General features: G+C 44.5%; 1 protein-coding gene across 1 annotated transcript in view; it reads right to left on the bottom strand.

Moving 5' to 3' along the window:
* UGGT2 (UDP-glucose glycoprotein glucosyltransferase 2) overlaps positions 1 to 27346 on the bottom strand; it is a 559388-nt gene that overhangs the window by 437670 nt on the left and 94372 nt on the right. Inside the window, exon 8 of the mRNA XM_069758034.1 lies at positions 26555 to 26655. Coding sequence (XP_069614135.1) covers positions 26555 to 26655 — 101 coding nt within the window. The remainder of the gene's footprint in view (positions 1 to 26554; positions 26656 to 27346) is intronic.

Raw genomic sequence — 27346 nt, 5'->3', positions numbered from 1 at the left:
TACCACAGCACCTTCCTTCATACATTTGGGGAGTCTCCCAAATATCTCTTGGCAAACTCAAAACAAGCCTCACAATTTTTGTAAAGGCTTTTTTTCTGCCCACTTCCATAAAAGCCACGTCTATAGAGTGTACGGTGTGTGAGAAGATCACTGGTAAAATACTTGTGGGGAAAAATGTGTCACTCAGAATGTCAGCCTCAGTGATATGAACTTGGAAAAATGCTCCAGCATACAAAGTGCCGAGAGGTGTTAGTCATATTAAGGCCTGTGTTTTGTGGACAGCTGAAGAGTGGGTGGGAGGCGGTTCACCATATCTCCACTCTAGGGTGTGGTCTAGAGACTACAAATGGAGCTTTTGGGCTCATTCGGTGTGTCTAGAGACAAGATCGAGAGAAATGAACAGTGTTTTTTGTTTCCATGAGGGGGCAGATCCTCGCAGGCAAGCAGACGGCACTGTATGCCATTGTTGTTCCCGCTCTACCAGAAGAGCCGTGTTTATTTAGCCCATTAGTGACAGAGCCAATTTGCTGCTTAACCTCTTAGTGACAGCCAATATGTCTTTTAACTGACCTGAGATATTAGAGACTAGCCTCCCCATACAGGTGTCAATCCAGCAACTATCCACTGTACACTATAACTGACAACTTGCTGTTTCAGCCACGATCAGTGTTTGCACCATCCAAATTTGTTTAACCCCTTAGATGCTGCTGTCAATAGTGACTACATCATTATAAATGGTTAACAGAATGTGGGGGCTTCCTCTTTATCCCATTTGGTGCCCTCAGATCATGATTTTGTGGTCCTGATGTTTGCCATTGCAATTCACGACCAAATAGCGGCCTTAGAGTCTGACGGCTGTAGTATTCTATTCAGAAGTCAGCAGCATTTAGGTGGTAAAAATAACCTTTTCATTTCGGTCATACCACTTTGCATTAATTCCTGTAAAGCACCTGAAGGGTTAATAAACTGACAGCAGTTTTCAGTATGTCAAGGGGTGCTGTTTTTAAAATGGTACCACGTTTGGGGGTTTCCCAATATATAGGGAAATTCCGAATCTGGGGGGCGCTACACTTTTCCCACAGCGCCGTTAAAAAGCGGCGCTCTAGTGAAAGTACCCTTAATTGCCGCAGTGAAAAGGCGTATTGGCGGTCGTTAACCCCTTTCTGACATTAGACGTACTATCCGGTTGAGGTGGTATCCTGTATGACCACTGACGGGATAGTTCGTCTAACGCGATCAGCCGCGCTCACGGGGGGAGCGCGGCCAGGTGTCAGCTGACTATCGCAGCTGACATCCGGCACTATGTGCCAGGAGCAGTCACGAACCACTCCTGGCACATTAACCCCCGGAATACTGTGATCAAACATGATCGCAGCTTACGGCAGCATAGGGAAGCATCGCGCAGGGAGGGGGCACCCTGCGTTCTTCCCGATCACATCGCGTTGCTCCGAGGGTCTCCTACCTCCTCCTCCCTGCAGGCCCCGGATCCAAAATGGTCACAGGGCTCCTTCCGACCAGCAAACCTCCTGAAGTGCCAGTCAGAACGCTGATCTGACACAGTGCATTCCAAAGTGTCAGATCAGCGATCTGTCACTTTACTGTGATGGCCCCCCCCTGGGGCAATGTAAAAAAGTAAAAAAATAATTAAGTGTGTAAAAAAAAAAAAAAAAACCTAAATAAAGAATTGTATTTATTGGAACAATATATATATATTTTTTCCTTTATCTAAATAATGAAAAAAAAAAAAAAAAAAAACAATAAAAGTACACATTTAGTATCGACACGTCCGTAACAACCTGACCTATAAAACAGTCCCACAAGTTAACCCCTTCAGTGAACACCATAAAAAAACAAAAAAAAAACAACGCTTTATTATCATACCGCCACACAAAAAGTGGAATAACATGATCAAAAAGACGGATATAAATAAACATTGTACCGCTGAAAATGACATCTTGTCCCGCAAAAAACGAGCCACCATACAGCGTCATCAGCGAAAAAATAATAGTTATAGCCCTCAGAATAAACCGATGCAAAATTAATTATTTTTCATATAAAATAGTTTTAATAGTATAAAAGCGACAAAACAAAAAAAAAAAAAAAGAGGTATCGCTGTAATCGTTCTGACCCGAAGAATAAAACTGCTTTATCAATTTTACCAAAATGTGGAACAGTATAAGTGCCCCCCCAAAATAAATTCATGAACAGCTGGTTTTTGGTCATTTGCCTCACAAAAATCAGAATAAAAAAAATGTCACGTGCCTAAAAATGGTACCAATAAAAACGTCAACTCGTCCCGCAAAAAACAAGACCTCACACGACTGTGAACCAAAAAATGGAAAAAATTATAGCTCTCAAAATGTGGAGAGGCAAAAACTAATTTTTGCAATAAAAAGCGTCTTTTAGTGTGTGACAGCCGCCAATCAAAAAAAAAAAAAAACACAATAAAAGTAAATCAACCCCCCCCCCCCTTCGGGGAAAATAATAAAATAAAAAAATTAAAAAAATGTGTTAGGGCTGGGGCTACAGTTAGGGCTGGGGCTACAGTTAGGGCTGGGATTAGGGTTGGGGTTAGGGGTGTAGTTAGGGATTAGGGTTAGGGGTGTGTTTGGGTTAGGGTTTCAGTTAGAATTGGTGGGTTTCCACTGTTTAGGCACATCAGGGTCTCTCCAAACGTGACATGGCGTCTGATCTCAATTCCAGCCAATTCTGCATTGAAAAAGTAAAACAGTGCTCCTTCCCTTCCGAGCTCTCCCGTGCACAAAAACAGGGGATTACCCCAACATTTGGGGTATCCGCGTACTCAGGACAAATTGGACAACGACTTTTGTGGTCCAATTTCTCCTGTTACCCTTGAGAAAATACAAAACCGGGGGCTAAAAAATTATTTTTGTGGGAAAAAAAAAGTTTTATTTTCACGGCTCTGTGTTATAAACTGTAGTGAAACATTTGGGGGGGTTCAAAGTTCTCACAACACATCTAAGTTCCTTGGGGGGGGGGGGGGTCTAGTTTCCAAAATGGTATCACTTGTGGGGGGTTTCAATGTTTAGGCACATCAAGGGCTCTCAAAACAACATGGTGTCCCATCTCAATTCCAGTCAATTTTGCATTGAAAAGTCAACCGGCGCTCCTTCCCTTCCAAGCTCTGCCTTGCGCCCAAACAGTGGTTTACCCCCACATATGGGATATCAGCATACTAAGGACAAATTGTACAACAACTTTTGGCATCCAATTTCTCCTATTACCCTTGGTAAAATAAAACAAATTGGAGCTGAAGTAAATTTATGAAAAAAAAGTTAAATGTTCATTTTTTTAAACATTCCAAAAATTCCTATGAAACACCTGAAGGGTTAATAAACTTCTTGAATGTGGTTTTGAGCACCTTGAGGGGAGCAGTTTTTAGAATGTTGTCACGCTTGGGTATTCTCTATCATATAGACCCCTCAAAGTGACTTCAAATGTGATGTGGTCCGTAAAAAAAAAAAAAAAAGTTGTTGTAATAATGAGAAATTGCTGGTCAACTTTTAACCCTTATATCTCCCTAACAAAAAAAAAAGTTTGGTTCCAAAATTGTGCTGATGTAAGGTAGACATGTAGGAAATATTACTTATTAAGTATTTTGTGTGACATATCTATGATTTAAGGGCATAAAAATTCAAAGTTGGAAAATTGTGAAATTTTCAAAATTTTAGCCAAATTTCCATTTTTTTTTTCACAAATAAACGCAGGTATTACCAAATAAATTTTACCACTATCATGAAGTACAATATGTCACGAGAAAATGTCAGAATCATCAGGATCCGTTAAATCGTTCCAGAGTTATAACCTCATAAAGGGACAGTGGTCAGAATTGTAAAAATTGGCCCGGTCATTAAAGTGCAAACCACCCTTGGGGGTAAAGGGGTTAAAGGGAACCTGTCACCCCGTTTTTTGAGATTGAGCTATAAATACTGTTAAATAGGGCCTGCGCTGTGTGTTCCTATAGTGTATGTAGTGTACCCCGATTCCCTATGTATGCTGATAAATAACTTACCAAAGTCGCCGTTTTCGCCAGTCAATCAGGCTGGTCAGGTCGGGAGGGCGTGGTGACATCGGTGGTTCTTCCTCAGCTTTACGTTGGTGGCGTAGTGGTGTAGTGGTGAAGACACAGCGCGCGATCTGCGCTGTAATCCCTTGCATCGGTGGGGGCGGCCATCTTCCTGTGGCCGCGCGTGCGCAGATCGAGTGCTCTGCTGCACGGGGCTTCAGGAAAATGGCCGCGGGATGCCGCGCGTGCGCATTAGAGATCGCGGCGGCCATTTTCCCAAAGCCGAGATGCAAACTCGGCTTTGGGAAAATGGCCGCCGCGATCTCTAATGCGCACGCGCGGCATCCCGCGGCCATTTTCCTGAAGCCCCGTGCAGCAGAGCACTCGATCTGCGCACGCGCGGCCCCAGGAAGATGGCCGCCCCCACCGATGCAAGGGATTACAGCGCAGATCGCGCGCTGTGTCTTCACCACTACACCACTACGCCACCAACGTAAAGCTGAGGAAGAACCACCGATGTCACCACGCCCTCCCGACCTGACCAGCCTGATTGACAGGCGAAAACGGCGACTTTGGTAAGTTATTTATCAGCATACATAGGGAATCGGGGTACACTACATACACTATAGGAACACACAGCGCAGGCCCTATTTAACAGTATTTATAGCTCAATCTCAAAAAACGGGGTGACAGGTTCCCTTTAAGGGGTTGAAGTTGCACTTGTTTATGCAGTACACTTTAATAAACCAGTTGAAAACTGAAATTGAAAGTGTTCCAATGACTACCTCTTTGAGCAGCGGAGTGAGAGGATCTACCACAGGTGTTACGCAAATGCACATGGCGCACGCAGTTAGTTGACCCACTACGCCACAGGGCAGGGCTTACCTAAGAGGGGCGTAGCAAAGCGGCTACCTGGTGTTCACTGGAGCTCCTAATGATGGAGTCAGGCTTGAGCTGCAGGTAGCCACCACGTACCACTCCTAGACAGTCCCTGTTACTCTAGATGTTGACTCCAAGGGTCTGGTACACAGACAAGGATAGGTCTAGGGCTCAGTTCAGACTACTAGGTTCTGGATTCTCTGCAGAACGGTTACGGGCATGGACTCCATTCAGGTTGCTAGGTGCAGAATCCACGGGCCGAACGGTTACAAAGCTGACTCCGAAACAGAAAAGACAGTCTGGATACCCAGAATAATCAATAGGCACATGTTCAAACACAAGGGTCTCGGATACTGATTTAGGTACTAGGGACGAGGTTCAAGCACTGGCCGCAGAAGGACTAGGGGTTACAGGTTCAGGTCTGGCTGCATAAGCACCAGGAGACCATCACACCTGCTAATGATACTATAGGGGAGGATACATATATCTGTCTGTCTCAAACATCTGGGGGCATTTTACTATGCAAGCGTGCTGCCCCTTTAAAGAGCAAAGGTTTGTGTGCACTAGGTGCACCACCGGGAGGCACGGTGCACACAACACAGGGAATCCGAAAAAAATGCCGCTGACCACGCCACGCAATCAGGGCAGTGAGTATGCCAGCAGGAAGGGGAACCATGCAGGGGCACCATGCAGGGGCACAGGCAATAGCATTACATAAGGCTTTATTCTGATCATATGCACAGATACTCCAGTCTCTGCTTGGGAACTCTGCAGCACCTTCATCTGGCCAGAAATGAGCGCATTGCTGACCCCGTCACATGATCGGGGGTCAGCAATGCATCAGAATGGAAACCATAGAGGTCCTTGAGACCTCTATTGTTACTGATCCCGGCTAGCTGTGAGCGCCACCCTGTGGTCGGCGCTCATAGCAAGCCTGTTATTAAGCTACATAGCAGCCATCTGATGATCGCTGCTATGCAGCTGAGCCGATCGAGTTGTGCCAAGTTCTAGCCTGCCATGGAGGCTATTGAAGCATGGCAAAAGTTAAAAAAAAAAAAAAAAAAAAAAAAAGTTTAAATCACCCCCCTTTCACCCCATTCAAAATAAATCAATTAAAAAAAAAAATCAAACCTACACATATTTGGTATCGCCACGTTCAGAATTGCCCGATCAATAAAAAAAAGGATTAACCTGATCGCTAAACGGCATAGCGAGAAAAAAATTAGAAACACCAGAATTACGGTTTTTTGGTCGCCGCCAAATAATAAGTCTCAACCAACCCCAGATCATGAAAAATGGAGATGCTACAAGTATAGGAAAATGGCGCAATTTTTTTTTTTTTTTAGCAAAGTTTGGAATTTGTTTTCACCACTTAGATAAAAGAGAATCTAGACATGTTAGGTGTCTATGAACTCGTAATGACCTGGACAATCATAATGGCAGGTCAGTTTTAGCATTTAGTGAACCCAGTAAAAAGAAGCCAAACAAAAAACAAGTGTGGGATTGCATTTTTTTTGCAATTTCACCGCACTTGGAATTTTTTTCCCGTTTTCTAGTACAAGACATGCTAAAACCAATGATGTCGTTCAAAAGTACAACTTGTTTCGCAAAAAATAAGCCCTCACATGGCCATATTGACGGAAAAATAAAAAAAAGCTATGGCTCTGAGAAGGAGGGGAGCGAAAAACGAACCCGGAAAAACGGAAATTGGATATTGGCCATGTCCAAGACTAAAAACACCAGGTCTCAGCAACCCCAGAAATGGCGCATCCATAAGATGCATCAAATCTGGAACTTAGCCTCGCTCTTCTGACTTGCCCTGGTGTTGTGGCAAGTGGGGTGATAGTATCGGGGTTGATGTGACCTTTGCATTGTCAGGTGCCATCAAGCACAGGGGTTAGTAACAGAGGCGTTTATAAGACGCCCCCATTACTAACACCCCCGTTATCTTCTCGTCGGACAGGTGGGGAATATGGTTGTTTATCATTTTAGTTTTTTTTACAGGCTTCAATGCATTGGGGGTGTAAGGCGAGTCTGTCTTTTTGTTTAATTTAGAGTCAATATAGGAGTTTGTGTCACTTGAACAAATAAACGGACTTAATTCTTTTTTTTTTTTTTTTTTTTTTTTTTATAATTTGACTATGGAGTTAGTAAAAGTATGGGTATTACTCCCTTCCCAAGCTATAAGCATCTTCCCTCAGCTCTCCGCTTTCCCTCTACTGATTAATAACATTTCAGGGGATCCCACGCCATTTTTTTCAGAAAATAAATGTATTTATTATTTATAGAATACATGTACAGTAAGCTACACCTGCAAAGCACTCATATCTCACTCACATATTTATATCTTTGTATCTATCTGTATATCTTATATATAATTGCCTAGAATACTACTTCCTGCAATTTGTGCCAACTTCCGTGGCTTTGTCCGGAGCTAATGTCCGGAGCTAATGTCCGGAGCTAATGTCCGGAGATAAGTGACGTCAACAGTGTCCAGTGTCTGATTGGTTGCCGCCTGCTGCGAGCGACCAATCAGAAACGTGCCGTACTGTGACACACTCCGCCCACCATTTTGGTGTGATTTTTGAATTTTTACCTCACAGCAAGTTTCTACTGCGTGGAGGCGGGCCCAGTGACGTTGCTCTTCAAGCTCCTGCCGAATTTCAAGTATATATGGATTCTAGACTCCCGATTCTTTAGAATCGGGCTGCCATCTAGTCTAATATATTTATAAGGAACAATATTTCCTTTGAAAACTGTAAATTACAGACAATTACGCTATATAAAAGCTCATGTTAAAATTGCATTGCAATCGGATTGCAGTTGCATGTAAAAAGGATGTCATTCGGATGCTAGGTGGAAGAAAAAAAAAAAAAAAAAAAAAAAAATCGCATTGTAAATGCAAGAAAACCGTATGATGCTTGTAGGACACTTGACCCACTTTTCTGAACCGATATTGGACCGTTTTTGGTTTTGTTTAGTTTTTTACGATGAAGGGTATAAGTCAGCCCTTAGTTAGCTAGTTGCTAGTGGTTGCAACCAGGGCCGGCGTCAGCACCCGGCGTACCGGGGCAAATGCCGGGGCCCTGAACAAATGGGGGGGCCCACTCGTGGCCAGGATACCAGGGAGCCCGGGCTGCTCCCTCAGCAGCTTCGCCACTACTTGAGCTGAGCCGTCACTTAAATAAACATGGCCGCGCACAGTGCACGCTGCTGCAGCGATGTCTCTGCTTCTGCTAGTAATGACGCGGCCGGGCGGACACACAAGCAAAGTTAAAGGCACAGTGTCTGCCTGACCGCATCATTAGTAACAGACACAGCTGCAGCGTGCACTGTGGGTGGCCATGTATGTTTAAGTGACGGCCATCGATCAAGCAGCGCTCCCTCCACAGCCACATGCCAGAGGAGGGGGGAGTCTGGAGAGATACGGGAGCAGTCTGCTGAACGATCATTTTCCTGGTGTGTCTGGATGGATAAAACACTGACTGGAGATTTGGCCCATAATCAATAAATTAAGGTAGAGAACTGTGAATGTTCCCAGATAAGAAACGCTTCCATAGCAAAAGTCAAAAATGGAGCAAGAGGGTCGACCATCCCACAAGCTTTGGCAATATGTGTATGTATGCGTATTGTGTGTGTGTGCGCATGTCTGCGTATTGTGTGTGTGTGCATGTACAAATCCCTAGTTAGACCGCACATGGAGTACTGTGTCCAGTTTTGGGCACCGGTGCTCAGGAAGGATATAATGGAACTAGAGAGAGTACAAAGGAGGGCAACAAAATTAATAAAGGGGATGGGAGAACTACAATACCCAGATAGATTAGCGAAATTAGGATTATTTAGTCTAGAAAAAAGACGACTGAGGGGCGATCTAATAACCATGTATAAGTATATAAGGGGACAATACAAATATCTCGCTGAGGATCTGTTTATACCAAGGAAGGTGACGGGCACAAGGGGGCATTCTTTGCGTCTGGAGGAGAGAAGGTTTTTCCACCAACATAGAAGAGGATTCTTTACTGTTAGGGCAGTGAGAATCTGGAATTGCTTGCCTGAGGAGGTGGTGATGGCGAACTCAGTCGAGGGGTTCAAGAGAGGCCTGGATGTCTTCCTGGAGCAGAACAATATTGTATCATACAATTATTAGGTTCTGTAGAAGGACGTAGATCTGGGTATTTATTATGATGGAATATAGGCTGAACTGGATGGACAAATGTCTTTTTTCGGCCTTACTAACTATGTTACTATGTCTGAGTGCTGTGTGTGTGTGTGTGTGTGTGTGTGTGTGTGTGTGTGTGTGTGTTTGTGTGTGTGTGTTTCTTGCATGTCTGAGTACTGTATGTGTGTGCAGCATGTCTGCGTACTGTATGTGTATGTCTGCGTACTGTGTGTGTATGTCTGCGTATTGTCTGTGTGCGCGCATGTCTGCGTATTGGGTGCGTGCATGTCTGAGTGCTGCGTGTGTGTGTGTGCGCATGTCTGAGTACTGTATGTGTGTGCAGCATGCCTGCGTACTGTATGTGTATGTCTGCATATGTATGTCTGCGTATTGTGTGTGTGCATGTCTGAGTACTGTATGTGTGTGCAGCATGCCTGCGTACTGTATGTGTATGTCTGCGTATTGTGTGTGTGTGTATGTCTGCGTATTGTGTGTGTGTGTGCGTGCATGTCTGAGTACTGTATGTGTGCAGCATGCCTGCGTACTGTATGTGTATGTCTGCGTATTGTGTGTGTATGTCTGCGTATTGTGTGTGTGCATGTCTGCGTATTGTGTGTGTGCGTGTGCATGTCTGCGTATTTGTGTGTGTGCATGTGTGTGTGTGTGTGTGTGTGTGTGTGTGTGTGTGTGTGTGTGTGTGTGTGTGTGTGCGCATGTCTGCGTACTGTAGATGTGTGTGTGTGTGTGTGTATGTCTGCGTATTGTGTGTGTGTGTGTGCATGTCTGCGTATTTGTGTGTGTGCATGTCTGCGTATTTGTGTGTGTGCATGTGTGTGTGTGTGTGTGTGTGTGAGTGCGCATGTCTGCGTACTGTAGATGTGTGTGTGTGTGTGTATGTCTGCGTATTGTGTGTGTGCATATCTGCCTATGTGAAGGATGAGGGGGAAGGCTAGGCCCTATGTAGTATATCTATATTTCTCCTCCGTATCTGTGCATCATGAATCGTGGTATGTGGGCCCACTGAGACTCTTTTGCCCGGGGCCCACAAAATCCTGGAGCCGGCCCTGGTTGCAACCATGGATACTGAAGGTCCTGCAATGCCTACACATGAGGAAAGAGACATAGCGAATCAGAAAAACTATACCACATTTCTAATTGGAGGCATTTGCTAATATTATTAGGCTGTGTGCACATGTTGCTGATTTTTCACTTTTTTTCGCGATAAAAACGCTATAAAACCGCAAAAAAAAGCATACAATATGCATCCCATCATTTTGAATGAATTCTGCATGTTTTGTGCACATGACGCGTTTTTTGCCGCGAAAAAAACGCATCGCAGTAAAAAAAAACGCAGCATGTTCATTAATTTTGCAGGTTTTTAGCAGATTTCCCACTATAAAATGCATTGGGAAATGTCCGGAAAAAAGGCGGCAAAAACGCACGCAGATTTCTTGCAGAAAATTTTCAGGTTTTTCTTAGGAATTTTCTGCAAGAAATCCTGAACGTGTGCACATAGCCTTACACCTACTACATATTGGAACGAGATCTTGGAGATGGAAATACTCCTTTAAGTGTCATTTTGACAGGCTTATAACCGGGGAAAGAGTGTTCTGAGGAACGTACGTTTTGGATTATTGGGTTATCTGAACCAGCTGGCATTTAATTTAAAAACAAAACATAGGTTTCATCTTCATAGTGTACTGCAGCGGGGTTGGTGCAGTGTGACAGGCAGGGACCACAGAATGTTCACCATAAACAGTTTCAGACTCGCATACAGGAGTGATATCCTGCAGATCGCAGCCGGGTTTCCACAAATACAGTCCGTGCTCAAAACCTGTTCCCGTGGACAATGGCACCGCTGTGTCCCTTGGTGTGCGTCAGCCGACTTGAAGTTCCTGGCTCTGTATTAGCTCCACACAGTCCTGGGTTGAACAGAGCCACCAGCTCTGCAGCATGCAAACTACTAATTGAAACTCCCAATGCAAAAATGACAGATTTTAAATGGAATCATGGCCATAGAGCCACTTCCAAAATCCAGAGTGGAGAGACCGATTCGCCCCACTATCAAACCTGCAAATCCCTCTAAAAATAAGAGCCCTTGACAGGTTTTCTTAAAAATCTGACTGGGTAAACTACTTGGACCCAATCCACACATCCTTTTATTTTGCCTTGTGATTCACAGGCATCATGCTCTATACACAAGGTGCTCCAGCAGGTTTATTATGACTCTGTCCACATCCTGGAGGACACATAACCCTCGCACATGATCCCCTTCACTGTCTCACAACAGGCAGCACACCGATGTAAACAGGAGATGTGCTGCCGATAAGATGACATTCTATGCACACAGGATATCCTACTAACAATTGTTCTGTGTGTGCAGAATGCTCATTGGCAGGTATAAAAGAGGCCATTTAACAACTGGCAATTGGTAGTCATTTCCCGGCCATGGTCAGAATGTCTAAAGGTGCCCAACTCAACGCTACAACTTGGTTTCCTCTGTCTGCTTCTTGCAAAAAGAAATATTTGCTCTCTCTAGCATAAAAAAACAGCAAAACAAAAAAAAACAACAAAACAGTTTTGTAATTGTGAGAATTTGTGGTTACCATAGCAACACTAGACTGCAGTGTACTTTAGGGACACATTTACTTATCTTCCCGGACACTCAGGGAAATGTTTTAGACAGACTGAAGCGACAATTCTAGTAAGTGCCATTAAAGTCACCAAGGATTGTCAAACATTGCTAGAGTAGCCGAATAAAGAATAATTCCCTTAATAGTTTAATGACGTAAATCAAAAAAGATAACTAAAAACAAGGAAAAATAGCACTTCAAAGTGTCTGCAAAGTGATCTACAAGGCAATAACAACGTACTGTACAGTGATGGGTAGAAATATTAGTCCTCGGTGACTTTTTATGATTCCCTGCAGTAATCAATTTGCTCTCTGGATAGGGCCGAGCAGAGATGACAAAGCAAAGGCTTAGGCAAGGCTACAAGATCAGAGTAAGGGTGTGTGGACTTGTTAAGTATTTGCTGCATACATTTCAGCATCAAAAACCTGTCTCGGCAGAAAAAAAGCTGCTGAAAAAAACAGCTTCCAATCTGCTAGTGAAAAAGAAGCATGAGATTTCTGAACATGTCGCACTCCATGACTCTGTCACCGCTCACTTTGTGTGTCAGACTTCTGGTATTCTATTAGTCTACTTCTAGCCTGTCCTACATAACACAGAAAAAAAAAACAAAGAACCAGATGCCCTATTTTGGGCCAATCACTTTTCACAAGGGTTCATTTTTTGATTAATAAACTAGAATTTTTGACTATTGGTTACATACGTCATGTCCAAAGTTTAAGAACACCCTTCCAAATGTTTTACTTCTGATATAACAGCCACACCCATTTAATATAGTTCAAAGCCACTCGATCTTACCATTGACAACAGCATATGAGGGGTTAAAGTGTTGAGATCAGAGCTAGCTGCAGTTCCAACATATACATGAGCTTAGCTGTGTACAGGCAGTCTCTGCTACGAATGGCACACACACACACACAACTCCTTTGCCCAAGCCATCCCTGAGATGTAAATGTAGGGTACATTACAGTAAACTACTTGTAATTCAGAAAAACAATTATGTCCGAACTGGATCGGAATAGGTGTTTTCTGGAGTAAACTGCTAAACAGTGAAGTGTTAATAGACAAAATGTGTCTTTGCTCGATATTTCTCAGCGCACAGTGACAGTTCCCTCCCTCGCTGGCTCGGATGAGAAGTGAGGAGCCATTAATAGACCAAAAGGTCACTGCACATTTTAAGGACATCATTTGCGGGGGCGGAACTTGTCTATGCTAGCCGGGTTTTTTCCTTACAATGCACACTGACAGTGTACTTTCTTGCTGGCTTGTCACTAGTCATGAGGATCAGCGAGGGTGCAAACTGTCACTGTGCACGAAAAACAATATTGTACAATGACAAGGTCCTAATGATCAACCGATGCATGCTTAGTACAGCTGGAACTTGCCCAGCCCATGAAACAGACATCACTGTTTATGCTTCATTCCAGGGTGGGGACAGAGGCTGCAGCAGTATCTGTCACACTAATTATAACTCATTTAAGTATCCCAGCAAGCACTGGGGGCTCTCAAACAGGAATTACTGTATTTTTCAGACTATAAGACACACCAAGTAGAAAGAAACGCGTGCACTACTGGTAAGATGGTGCTAAGGTAGGCTCCCACACCTTAATGCAAATAACGAAAAGAACCTAGCACTCAACTTGATGCTCATGTGCAAATTTTATTGTAGTACCCAACAAAGGTTTCGGTCCATCATACGGACCTTCATCAGTAACTACATGTGAAAACAAACCACCAAAATCAACCAAAATTAAAATAAAAATAAACAAAAATAAACAAAAGTATATACATAGCATGGAGAAAGAAGAACAACAGCATCTATATCATAACAAGTCAAATGTACAGGCGAAATATATGCTGAAGAAGACCATACAGAATAAAGAGGCACAGCACTGTTCCACAAAATGAAATAATAGAAAGAGGGAGTGTATGGCACGTACCGTACTATACTGAAGTTTGGGCAAAGAGACCGTAATGTCTCAGGGCACTAATGAATGCAGCGCCTAAAAGTCATGGGAGAGTAAAATAAGAAGCCTGCCTACAGTGCAGTGATCAGAGGGAGTGCTGATGTAAGCGTACCTTATGAGAACGCTGGGCCGGTTAACAGGCTGGGGGTAAAGAGAAGAATGTGGTGAGCATACATACCGGATTACTATATGGGTGAAGATAAGCCGCGCAGGAAGGTGGTTACCTTAGAGGGATGAATCGTGATGTGCCACTGACAGACGCGGAGTCCACCGCTGGTCTGATCAGGGGATGTGAAAACCGCTATTAAATGAACAAAGGGAGGGGCCATATCGGCCAACTAGCCTATGGTCTGTGTATGCGATGGACCGGAAGTGACATCACCGGGCCCTAGTAGCGCTGTGAAGCTAGCGTGCGGCTATATAAATAGCATGCACATGTAACAGAGCCGGCGGAAGTGACGTGCATGTGTGTCACCGCTCTCCGGAAAGTATGCTACAGTCAAATAGGTTCCACCTAACAGAATGCGATTATAGGTAGTCACAGGAAAGCGTGGAGGGGCGGTGCCTAGCGGAGAGCCAGTGAATGGTGGAGGATCTCCGTTGTGTATATGCTCGTTCTGCACTGTGTTCAGCCGTGCGATTACTAGGCGTGGTGAAGAAAGAAGACTTGGTCCAGTGCGGTCTGTGACATTAATGGCGTTAAAGAGACCTCAATACAGTCGGCTCTATTAATAAAGAGAAAAAAACAGTTACATATGTTATACATATATACATTTGCCATATTGAAAATAAATAACCACCTGAGAAAAGGATGCACAGAATATATTGTATAACCGGTAAGAGGTAGTAGCCCAGGATGTTATGGGATGAATCAAATTAGGACGACCTCATATGGGGGCCTTCGTTGTCATAATAGAAGGGGGTCGCAGAACATGCCAACATAGATCCGAACCGACCATAAGGACTGAAATAGAGGAGTAAATGGGAAAGTAGTGTAAATGTACTGTAGGAAGAAATTACTACCTGAGTAGGTACTCAGAGAAATGACGCCAGATCGTAGTCTCTGTTGAGACCCAATGGGTGAAGGGTCTCCAACATGTGGATCCAAAAAGCCTCCCTCCGTTTTAAACGGGCCACCCGATCCCCACCCCGTCTAATGGGGGGGATGTGTTCAATAACCTGAAACCGTAACTGTGAGACATTATGGCCTTGGGTATTGAAGTGTGACGGGATGGGTAATAGAAGGTTTTTGCAACGGACCGTAGACTTGTGCTTAGAAATACGATCGCGTATTGGTTGCGTGGTTTCTCCCACGTATAGTGGCCTTTTTGAGGCCTTTTTCGCTACCTCCCCAGAGCCAGCTCCGACCCAATCCCAAATTGTACCATCAGACCATACCCTCTCCTCACGCAGTTTGGGCCTTCACTCTAAAAGCCATTTCAGGCCCCCACATGGCTCACACGCCGTGGAAACCTTTATAGGTTTCGCACAGGATTCGTTCAGATCACTATGTGAGGACATCAGAAGGGGTAGACTGTCTTATCCTCCCAATCTCTCCACCACGGAACGTCAGGCCCTACAAGGCCTACAAAATGACAACAGCCTAGTTATCAAACCGGCTGACAAAGGGGGCACCCTGGTGATAATGAATAAGACGGACTACCTTCTTGAAATTAGACGTCAATTGGATAATTCTACCATCTATGTTAAGTTACAACGAGACCCCACGGCCGCTACTCGGCAAATCATCTCAGACACCCTTCTGAAATACACTCAGTTAGGGGTCCTCGATTTGAAAACATGCGAATTCCTTACCAATTTACATCTGGTTATCCCTGTTTTTTACACTATTCCTAAAATTCACAAAAATCTGGAGAAACCACCGGGGAGGCCGATAGTTGCCTCCACTGACTCCATACTCTCCCCTCTGGCGGTGTACCTCGAGAAAATCTTAACTCCACTGATACGGACATCCAAATCCTTCATCCTGGACACAGGATCCTTCCTAAATATTCTTAAAGAAGTGGGACCCATTTCTCCACACTCTATACTGGTTACTATGGATGTAAAAGATTTGTACACGTCTATCCCACACATAGAGGGTATTAATTCCGTTCACAAACTTCTTACTCAGTCCGGCTTTCAACCTGACCAAATTAACCTATGCATTGAACTGTTAACCATCATCCTTACCCGCAATTATTTTATGTTTCAGGACGACTTCTACCTACAGATCCAGGGGAACCGCGATGGGCTCCAACGTAGCGCCCCCATATGCTAATTGCTACATGGCCGACTTCGAGGAGAGCCAGATATACGCTCACTCCTTATTCCGAAGTAACGTACTCCGTTGGAAGCCCTCGCATCCTTTTTTGACTGGCTCAATACAGCCTGGCCGGGTATCTCTTTTACCATGTCACATGATCCCACTCGGATCAACTTCCTTGACACAATGGTCATCCTTCAGCCAGACGGCTCTATTTCAACTGATCTTTACACAAAAAGTACCGACCGTAACAGTTTGTTACATTATACGAGTTTTCATCCCCCTGCCACTAAGAAATCGGTACCCAAGTCCCAATTCCATCGGGTCTCTAAAATTGTGTCTGATACGGATCTACGGCCACTCCGTCTACAAGAAATGGCCACTAAATTTACCCAGCGTGGCTATCCGTCATCTGTTCTCCAACAAGCCGCTTCACCTCCGCTCCCACGACCCAATAAAGCCACCAATCGGGTTCCATTTATACATTCATACCACCCATTCGCCTATATCCTACATAGGTCCATACGCCAAAATTGGCATTTACTGTCAAAAGCCCACCCTCATGTACCTGAATTCCAAAACCCATTTCTCCCCTGCTTTAAGCGCCCACCTAATCTGAAAGATTCATTGGTGAGGGCAGATTTGGGATCAAGTAAATCGTCCCCACGTCAACGTTTTTTACAAAATCCCCGTACAGGGACTTTTCCATGCCTCAATTGCTCACAGTGCCATAATGTCCTCAAGGGCTCCTCCTTTCACCATCCTCGCTCGGGTAAAATATTCCGTATTCCAGATTACTTCACCTGCGCCTCATCATGGGTCATATATCTGATCAAATGCCCGTGTGGACTTCTATACGTGGGAGAAACCACGCAACCAATACGCGATCGTATTTCTAAGCACAAGTCTACGGTCCGTTGCAAAAACCTTCTATTACCCATCCCGTCACACTTCAATACCCAAGGCCATAATGTCTCACAGTTACGGTTTCAGGTTATTGAACACATCCCCCCCATTAGACGGGGTGGGGATCGGGTGGCCCGTTTAAAACGGAGGGAGGCTTCTTGGATCCACACGTTGGAGACCCTTCACCCATTGGGTCTCAACAGAGACTACGATCTGGCGTCATTTCTCTGAGTACCTACTCAGGTAGTAATTTCTTCCTACAGTACATTTACACTACTTTCCCATTTACTCCTCTATTTCAGTCCTTATGGTCGGTTCGAATCTATGTTGGCATGTTCTGCGACCCCCTTCTATTATGACAACGAAGGCCCCCATATGAGGTCGTCCTAATTTGATTCATCCCATAACATCCTGGGCTACTACCTCTTACCGGTTATACAATATATTCTGTGCATCCTTTTCTCAGGTGGTTATTTATTTTCAATATGGCAAATGTATATATGTATAACATATGTAACTGTTTTTTTCTCTTTATTAATAGAGCCGACTGTATTGAGGTCTCTTTAACGCCATTAATGTCACAGACCGCACTGGACCAAGTCTTCTTTCTTCACCACGCCTAGTAATCGCACGGCTGAACACAGTGCAGAACGAGCATATACACAACGGAGATCCTCCACCATTCACTGGCTCTCCGCTAGGCACCGCCCCTCCACGCTTTCCTGTGACTACCTATAATCGCATTCTGTTAGGTGGAACCTATTTGACTGTAGCATACTTTCCGGAGAGCGGTGACACACATGCACGTCACTTCCGCCGGCTCTGTTACATGTGCATGCTATTTATATAGCCGCACGCTAGCTTCACAGCGTTACTAGGGCCCGGTGATGTCACTTCCGGTCCATCGCATACACAGACCATAGGCTAGTTGGCCGATATGGCCCCACCCTTTGTTCGTTTAATAGCGGTTTTCACATCCCCTGATCAGACCAGCGGTGGACTCCGCGTCTGTCAGTGGCACATCACGATTCATCCCTCTAAGGTAACCACCTTCCTGCGCGGCTTATCTTCACCCATATAGTAATCCGGTATGTATGCTCACCACATTCTTCTCTTTACCCCCAGCCTGTTAACCGGCCCAGCGTTCTCATAAGGTACGCTTACATCAGCACTCCCTCTGATCACTGCACTGTAGGCAGGCTTCTTATTTTACTCTCCCATGACTTTTAGGCGCTGCATTCATTAGTGCCCTGAGACATTACGGTCTCTTTGCCCAAACTTCAGTATAGTACGGTACGTGCCATACACTCCCTCTTTCTATTATTTCATTTTGTGGAACAGTGCTGTGCCTCTTTATTCTGTATGGTCTTCTTCAGCATATATTTCGCCTGTACATTTGACTTGTTATGATATAGATGCTGTTGTTCTTCTTTCTCCATGCTATGTATATACTTTTGTTTATTTTTGTTTATTTTTATTTTAATTTTGGTGGATTTTGGTGGTTTGTTTTCACATGTAGTTACTGATGAAGGTCCGTATGATGGACAGAAACGTTTGTTGGGTACTACAATAAAATTTGCACATGAGCATCAAGTTGAGTGCTAGGTTCTTTTCGTTATAAGACACACCAGACCATAAGACCCTAAATTTTCAGAAGGATAATAGGGGGAAAAAAAAGTGTCAAATAGGGGTCTGTCTTACAGTCCAAATTCAGCTTACTAGGGAAGGGATCAGCACAGGTGGAGGAGTGGTCAAAGGGGTCATTCGGTGGTCCAGGCTGATGCTCCGGGAAATCCCATCCCAAGCTGGTGCGGTGGCGGCGGCTCTGTGCTCAGGGGCAGTGCAGCAGCTCTCTGTGCTTCGTGTGGGCTCCGCCAGCATTTCGTCAATGCTCGGAGGCCCCCGCACATCCGTTGCTGCCATGTTACGGTGGCCTCTGGGAACATGGCCGCCGAGCGGCGCATGCTCAGATTCAAATCGGGACGAGATCTGAATCCGAGTATGCGCAGCCCCCGTGGCCACCGCAACATGGCAGCAACGGATGTGCAGGGGCCTCCGGGATTTGACGAAATGCCAGCGGAGCCCCCCACGCAGCACAGAGAGCCGCTGTCACTGCCCTGGAGCACAGCCCACCACCACCACACCACAGAGCCCCGCCACACCAGTCTGGGAAGGGAGGCTGCATCGGGACCGCCGCTGTTACCACAGGCTTTGTAAGTATACTGCGACCATAAGACGCACCCCCATTTTCCCAAAAAATTTGGAGGGGAAAAAATGTGAATCTTATGGTCAGAAAAATATGGTAAGTAAAAAAAAAAAGAAAACAGAGGCCACAACGTACATATACTGCGGTTTGTGGGAACGTAGCTCCCGCAGAGCAGTATACGTACGGCGCATGTCAGGAACGAGTTAAAGAGAATCTGTTAGCATGTTTTTCCTACCTCATGTGAAAGCAGCATAACAAAGAGACACCCTGATCCCAACAATGCAGCACTTTTTACTGGGTGCAGCAGGTGTGATACAATCACTTTTTATATGTAGCAGAGCTGAGAAAGCTGCCCTCACCCACACCATAGCTTTCAGTGTACATGGGCTATTGACAGTGATGAGCGCAAGTGCTCGTTATTTGAGTTTGCCTAGGGTGCTTGGGTATGCACAGAGTATCGCGGGTGCGAGAGTGACATGAGGTTGCGGGGACCTGAACATACTTTGTGGTCCTTAGACAGTGACAAAACATGCGGGGATTTCCCATGTATATCAGTTAATCCCTGCATGTGTTGTGGCTAACAGCTGCAAAGCAAAGGGCAGCGGGGACTTGAACACATCACTCGAGCACCTGCGATACTCTGTGCATACCAGAGCAACCTCGGCAGACTCAAGTAATGAGTACTGACGCTCATCAGTATCTATTGACAGCAAGTGGACATCAGGCCATGTGCACACGTTCAGGTTTTTTCACGCTAAAAACGCTATAAAAACTCATTAATAACGCATACATTATGCAATCTATCATTTAGAATGCATTCTGCATGTTTTGTACACATGGATGCGTTTTTTTCCGCGAAAAAAACGCATCGCAGTAAAAAAATGAGCATGTTCATTATTTTTGCGGATTTTCTGCGTTTTTCCCGCAATTCTATGCATTTGGGAAAAAACGCACCAAAAACGCGTCAAAATCGCGGTAAAATCGCATGAGGATTTCTGGCAGAAATGTCCGGTTTTTGTCAGGAAAATTTCTGCAAGAAATCCTGACGTGTGCACATACCCTCAGTGCGGGGAGTGTGGTTGGACCAGTATGCACATAGTCCAGCAGTGATAATCTCCTGACGATAACACACTCATTGTATTGCAACAGCTAAGTGACACATTACTGAATTCAGTAGCTCAGACCTACCTCGTGCTTCCCTAAGATAACATAACAAAAATCCGATGACAGTAATCCCTTTAACAACCTTCAGATTACCTCTATGCCTGCAGCTTAATATCATTTGGTGATATGACAGGTTCTCATTAACCCCTTTACCCCCAAGGGTGGTTTGCACGTTAATGACCGGGCCAATTTTTACAATTCTGACCACTGTCCCTTTGTGAGGTTATAACTCTGGAACGCTTCAACGGATCCCAGTGATTCTGACATTTTCTCGTGACATATTGTACTTCATGACAATGGTAAAAATTCTTTGATAGTACCTGCGTTTATTTGTGAAAAAACGGAAATTTGGCAAAAATTATGAAAATTTCGCAATTTTCCAAATTTGAATTTTTATGCAATTAAATCACAGAGATATGTCACACAAAATACTTAATAAGTAACATTTCCCACATGTCTACTTTACATCAGCACAATTTCGGAACCAAATTTTTTTTTTGTTAGGGAGTTATAAGGGTTAAAAGTTGACCAGCAATTTCTCATTTCTACAACACCATTTTTCTTTAGGGACCACATCTCATTTGAAGTCATTTTGAGGGGTCTATGATAGAAAATACCCAAGTGTGACACCATTCTAAAAACTACACCCCTCAAGGTGCTCAAAACCATATTAAAGAAGTTTATTAACCCTTCTGGTGCTTCACAGGAATTTTTTGAATGTTTAAATAAAAATGAACATTTAACTTTTTTTCACAAAAAATTTAATTCAGCTCCAATTTGTTTTATTTTACCAAGGGTAACAGGAGAAAATGGACCCCAAACATTGTTGTACAATTTGTCCTGAGTACGACAATACCCCACATGTGGGGGTAAACCACTGTTTGGGCACATGGCAGAGCTCGGAAGCGAAGGAGCGCCGTTTGACTTTTCAATGCAAAATTGACAGGAATTGAGATGGGACGCCATGTTGCGTTTGGAGAGCCACTGATGTGCCTAAACATTGAAACCCCCCACAAGTGACACCATTTTGGAAAGTAGACCCCCTAAGGAACTTATCTACATGTGTTGTGAGCACTTTGACCCACCAAGGGCTTCACAGAGGTTTATAATGGAGAGCCGTAAAAATAAAACAAAAATTTTTTCCCACAAAAATTATTTTTTAGCCCCCAGTTTTGTATTTTCCCGAGGGTAACAGGAGAAATTGGACCCCAAAAGTTGTTGTCCAATTTGTCCTGAGTACGCCGATACCCTATATGTTGGGGGGAACCACCGTTTGGGCGCATGGGAGGGCTCGGAAGGGAAGGAGTGCCATTTGGAATGCAGACTTAGATGGAATGGTCTGCAGGCATCACATTGCGTTTGCAGAACCCCTAATGTACCTAAACAGTAGAAACCCCCCACAAGTGACCCCATATTGGAAACTAGACCCCCCATGGAACTTATCTAGATGTGTTGTGAGAACTTTGAACCCCCAAGTGTTTCACTACAGTTTATAACGCAGAGCCGTGAAAATAAAAAATCTTTTTTTTCCCCCAACAAAAATTATTTTTTAGCCCCCAGTTTTGTATTTTCCCAAGGGTAACATGAGAAATTGGACCCCAAAAGTTGTTGTCCAATTTGTTCTGAGTACGCTGATACCCCATATGTTGGGGTAAACCCCTGTTTGGGCACACGGGAGAGCTCGGAAGGGAAGGAGCACTGTTTTACTTTTTCAACGCAGAATTGGCTGGAATTGAGATCGGACGCCATGTCGCGTTTGGAGAGCCCCTGATGTGCCTAAACAGTGGAAACCCCCAATTATAACTGAAACCCTAATCCAAACACACCCCTAACCCTAATCCCAACAGTAACCCTAACCACACCTCTAACCCTGACACACCCCTAACCCCAACCCTATTCCCAACTGTAAATGTAATCTAAACCCTAACCCTAACTTTAGCCCCAACCCTAACTGTAGCCTTAACCCTAGCCCTAACCCTAGCCCTAACCCTAGCCCTAACCCTAGCCCTAACCCTAGCCCTAACCCTAGCCCTAACCCTAGCCCTAACCCTAGCCCTAACCCTAACCCTAGCCCTAACCCTAACCCTAGCCCTAACCCTAACCCTAGCCCTAACCCTAGCCCTAGCCCTAACCCTAATGGAAATAAATACATTTTTTTAATTTTTCCCTAACTAAGGGGGTGATGAAGGGGGGTTTGATTTACTTTTATAGCGGGTTTTTTAGCGGATTTTTATGATTGGCAGCCGTCACACACTGAAAGACGCTTTTTATTGCAAAAAATATTTTTTGCATTACCACATTTTGAGAGCTATAATTTTTCCATATTTTGGTTCACAGAGTCATGTGAGGTCTTGTTTTTTGCGAGACGAGTTGACGTTTTTATTGGTAACATTTTCGGGCACGTTACATTTTTTGATCGCTTTTTATTCCGATTTTTGTGAGGCAGAATGACCAAAAACCAGCTATTCATGAATTTCTTTTGGGGGAGGCGTTTATACTGTTCCGCGTTTGGTAAAATTGATAAATCAGTTTTATTCTTCGGGTCAGTACGATTACAGCGACACCTCATTTATATCATTTTTTTATGGTTTGGCGCTTTTATACGATAAAAACTATTTTATAGAAAAAATAATTATTTTTGCATCGCTTTATTCTCAGGACTTTAACTCTTTTTTTTGCTGATGATGCTGTATGGGGAATATTTTATTTTTTTTCATTATTTAGGAATATTTTTTTTTTTTTTTTTTTTTTTTTTTTTTACACATTTTGAAAAAATTTTTTTTACTTTTTTACATTGTCCCAGGGGGGACATCACAGATCAGTGATCTGACAGTGTGCACAGCACTCTGTCAGATCACCGATCTGAGAGCAGTGCAGGCTGCTTCACAGTGCCTGCTCTGAGCAGGCTCTGTGAAGCCACCTCCCTCCCTGCAGGACCCGGATCCACGGCCATCTTGGATCCGGGCCTGGAACAAGCAGGGAGGGAGGTAAGACCCTCGCAGCAACGCGATCACATCGCGTTGCTGCGGGGGGCTCAGGGAAGCACGCAGGGAGCCCCCTCCCTGCGCGATGCTTCCCTGCACCGCCAGCACATCGCGATCATGTTTGATCGCGGTGTGCCGGGGGTTAATGTGCCGGGAGCGGTCCGTGACCGCTCCTGGCACATAGTGCCGGATGTCAGCTGCGATAGGCAGCTGACACCCGGGCCGCGATCGGCCGCGCTCCCCCCGTGAGCGCCGCCGATCGCGCTGGACGTACTATCCCGTCCGTGGTCATGGGGGCCCACCCCACCTCGACGGGATAGTACGTCCGATGTCAGAAAGGGGTTAACAGTTTTTTTTTTTTTTTTTTTTTTTTTTAAGAACAGGGTTACAACAACATAGCAGTTTCTCAATATGAAAATTATATTTTTTTCAAGCAAGTCCGTTCTGTTAAAATGTTGCTGCTGAGAACTGCAGGCTTCTTTTCTCTTATATGAATTGTGGCACCCGGCTGCTATACATTTATAGAGCCGCGCTGTTCAGCTCCGTTCAGTGTTTACGTCCGGCTGCTCTGGAGTTAACAGTTTGTGTGTGGGGTTTGCTGGGTGTCAAACACTAACCGATCTGATCTTCCGGAACTATTCTGTGGATAGATCATCATTATTATATTTTGGGGAAAACCCATTAGGAATATAAAGATGTAACAAAAAACTGCAATAATATACTGTACAGACCAAAAGTTTGGACACACCTCATTTAAAGGGAACCTGTCACCCCGTTTTTTGAGATTGAGCTATAAATACTGTTAAATAGGGCCTGCGCTGTGTGTTCCTATAGTGTATGTAGTGTACCCCGATTCCCCATGTATGCTGAGAAATAACTTACCAAAGTCGCCGTTTTCGCCTGTCAATCAGGCTGGTCAGGTCGGGAGGGCGTGGTGACATCGCTGGTTCTTCCTCAGCTTTACGTTGGTGGCGTAGTGGCGTAGTGGTGAAGACAGCGCGCGATCTGCGCGGTCATCCCTTTCGTCGGTGGGGGCGGCCATCTTCCTGGGGCCGCGCGTGCGCAGATCGAGTGCTCTGCTGCACGGGGCTTCAGGAAAATGGCCGCGGGATGCCGCGCGTGCGCATTAGAGATCGCGGCGGCCATTTTCCCAAAGCCGAGTTTGCATCTCGGCTTTGGGAAAATGGCCGCCGCGATCTCTAATGCGCACGCGCGGCATCCCGCGGCCATTTTCCTGAAGCCCCGTGCAGCAGAGCACTCGATCTGCGCACGCGCGGCCCCAGGAAGATGGCCGCCCCCACCGACGAAAGGGATGACAGCGCAGATCGCGCGCTGTGTCTTCACCACTACGCCACCAACGTAAAGCTGAGGAAGAACCAGCGATGTCACCACGCCCTCCCGACCTGACCAGCCTGATTGACAGGCGAAAACGGCGACTTTGGTAAGTTATTTCTCAGCATACATGGGAAATCGGGGTACACTACATACACTATAGGAACACACAGCGCAGGCCCTATTTAACAGTATTTATAGCTCAATCTCAAAAAACGGGGTGACAGGTTCCCTTTAAAGAGTTTTCTGTATTTTCTTGACTATGAAAATTGTACATGCACAATGAAGGCATCAAAACTATGAATTAACATGTGGAATTATATACTGAACAAAAAAGTGTGAAACAACTGAAAATATGTCTTATATTCTAGGTTCTTCAAAGTAGCCACCTTTTGCTTTGATGACTGCTTTGCACACTCTTGGCATTCTCTTGAAGAGCTTCAAGAGGTAGTCACCGGGAATGGTTTTCACTTCACAGGTGTGCCCTGTCAGGTTTAATAAGTGGGATATCTTCCATTATAAATGGGGTTGGGACCATCAGTTGCGTTGTGCAGAAGTCTGGTGGATACACAGCTGATAGTCCTACTGAATAGACTGTTAGAATTTGTATTATGACAAGAAAAAAGCAGCTAAGAAAAACAAGTGGCCATCATTACTTTAAGAAATGAAGGTCAGTCAGTTCGAAAAATTGAGCAAACTTTGAAAGTGTCCCCAAGAGCAGTTGCAAAAACCATCAAGCGCTACAAAGAAACTGGCTCACATGAGAACCGCCCCAGGAAAGGAAGACCAAGAGTCACCTCTGCTTCTGAGGATATGTTTATCCCAGTCACCAGTCTCAGAAATCGCAGGTTAACAGCAACTCAGATTAGAGACCAGGTCAATGCCACACAGAGTTCTAGCAGCAGACACATCTCTACAACAACTGTTAAGAGGAGACTTTGTGCAGCAGGCCTTCATGGTAAAATAGCTGCTAGGAAACCACTGCTAAGGACAGGCAACAAACAGAAGAGACTTGTTTGGGCTAAAGAACACAAGGAATGGACATTAGACCAGTGGAAATCTGTGCTTTGGTCGGATGAGTCCAAATTTGAGATCTTTGGTTCCAACCACAGTGTCTTTGTGCGACGCAGAAAAGGTGAACGGATGGACTCTACATGCCTGGTTCCCACCGTGAAGCGTGGAGGAGGAGGCGTGATGGTGTGGGGGTGCTTTACTGGTGACACTGTTGGGGATTTATTCAAAATTGAAGGCATACTGAACCAGCATGACTACCACAGCATCTTGCAGCGGCATGATATTCCATCTGGTTTGCGTTTAGTTGGACCATCATTTATTTTTCAACAGGACAATGACCCCAAACACACCTCCAGGCTGTGTAAGGGCTATTTGACCAAGAAGGAGAGTGATGGGGTGCTATGTCAGATAGCCTCCACAGTCACCAAACCTGAACCCAATCGAGATGGTTTGGGGTGAGCTGGACGGCAGAGTGAAGGCAAAAGGGCCAACAAGTGCTAAGAATCTCTGGGAACTCCTTCAAGATTGTTGGAAGACCATTCCCGATGACTATCTCTTGAAGCTCATCAAAAGAATGCCAAGAGTGTGCAAAGCAGTCAAAGCAAAAGGTGGCTACTTTGAAGAACCTAGAATATAAGACATCATTTCAGTTGTTTCACACTTTTTTGTTCAGTATATAATTCCACATGTGTTAATTCATAGTTTTGATGCCTTCAGTGTGAATATACAATTTTCATAGTCATGAAAATACAGAAAAATCTTTAAAAGAGAAGGTGTGTCCAAACTTTTGGTCTGTATCGTACCAAGAAACTCCAGTATAGCTGTGGTCTTCTGAGTTCTGCATTTTGCACCTCGTGTGATCTCTGGCCTTATGGCCAACATATGCCGGTACAGTGGCACATGCACAAACATTTTGACAAAAACAAAGCTAAGAATCAGAGCCTTGTTTCAATACTTTCTATCTCCATTTTCTCTACACGTTTACAGTACCAGCAATCTTTAGATGAAGACAGAACTTACCTTGCAACTCCCAGACTTTCAACGGCTCCATCTCATTCGTGCTTTCTATAAGATGTTTTCGGAATTCAACCAAATTGTCTTTGAGATCAGGGTACATTTGGCTTGGGAAAAAAAACAAACGAAAGGCTTTAAACACAAGTTACCACACTGATTGGATCACTAGACCACATTATCAGTTTGACAACCCCAAAATGTACAAATAATTATTGTCACTATAAAGCATTGGAATGTACTGAAAACTCAGCTTCTTAATTTACAAGTCTCATTAATGGTGTATTCACAAACTGCAGATTTTGTTGCAAATATTTCTGAGACACAAAATCAGTACCATTCATTCAAATGCAATTGTTCAGATGAATTGGAAATTAATTTCTGTAAGAATCTGCAGCATGTGAATTCACTGTATGATGCTTTTTATTATTATTATACATTCTTATAGCACCATTTATCCCATGGCGCTTTACATGTGAATACGGGGCAAATATAGACAAATACATTATACATGAGCAAAAAACAAGGCACACAGGTACATAAGGAGGGAGGACCCTGCCCGCGAGGGGCTCAGTCTGCTGGGGATGGGTGAGGATACACTAGGAGAGGGTAGAGCTGGTTGTGTGGCGGTTCAGTAGGTTGAGGATTACTGCAGGCTGTAGGCTTGTCAGAAGAGGTGAGCCTTCAGGTTCTTTTTGAAGGTTTCTATGGTAGGCGAGAGTCTGATGTGTTGGGGCAGAGAGTTCCAGAGTATGGGGGAAGCATGGGAGAAGTCTTGGATGCGGTTGTGGGAAGAAGAGA

The sequence above is a fragment of the Ranitomeya imitator genome, chromosome 3 (genome assembly GCF_032444005.1).
Source record: "Ranitomeya imitator isolate aRanImi1 chromosome 3, aRanImi1.pri, whole genome shotgun sequence".
Lineage (NCBI taxonomy): Eukaryota > Metazoa > Chordata > Amphibia > Anura > Dendrobatidae > Ranitomeya > Ranitomeya imitator.
This window is presented reverse-complemented; position numbering and strand designations above follow the sequence as displayed.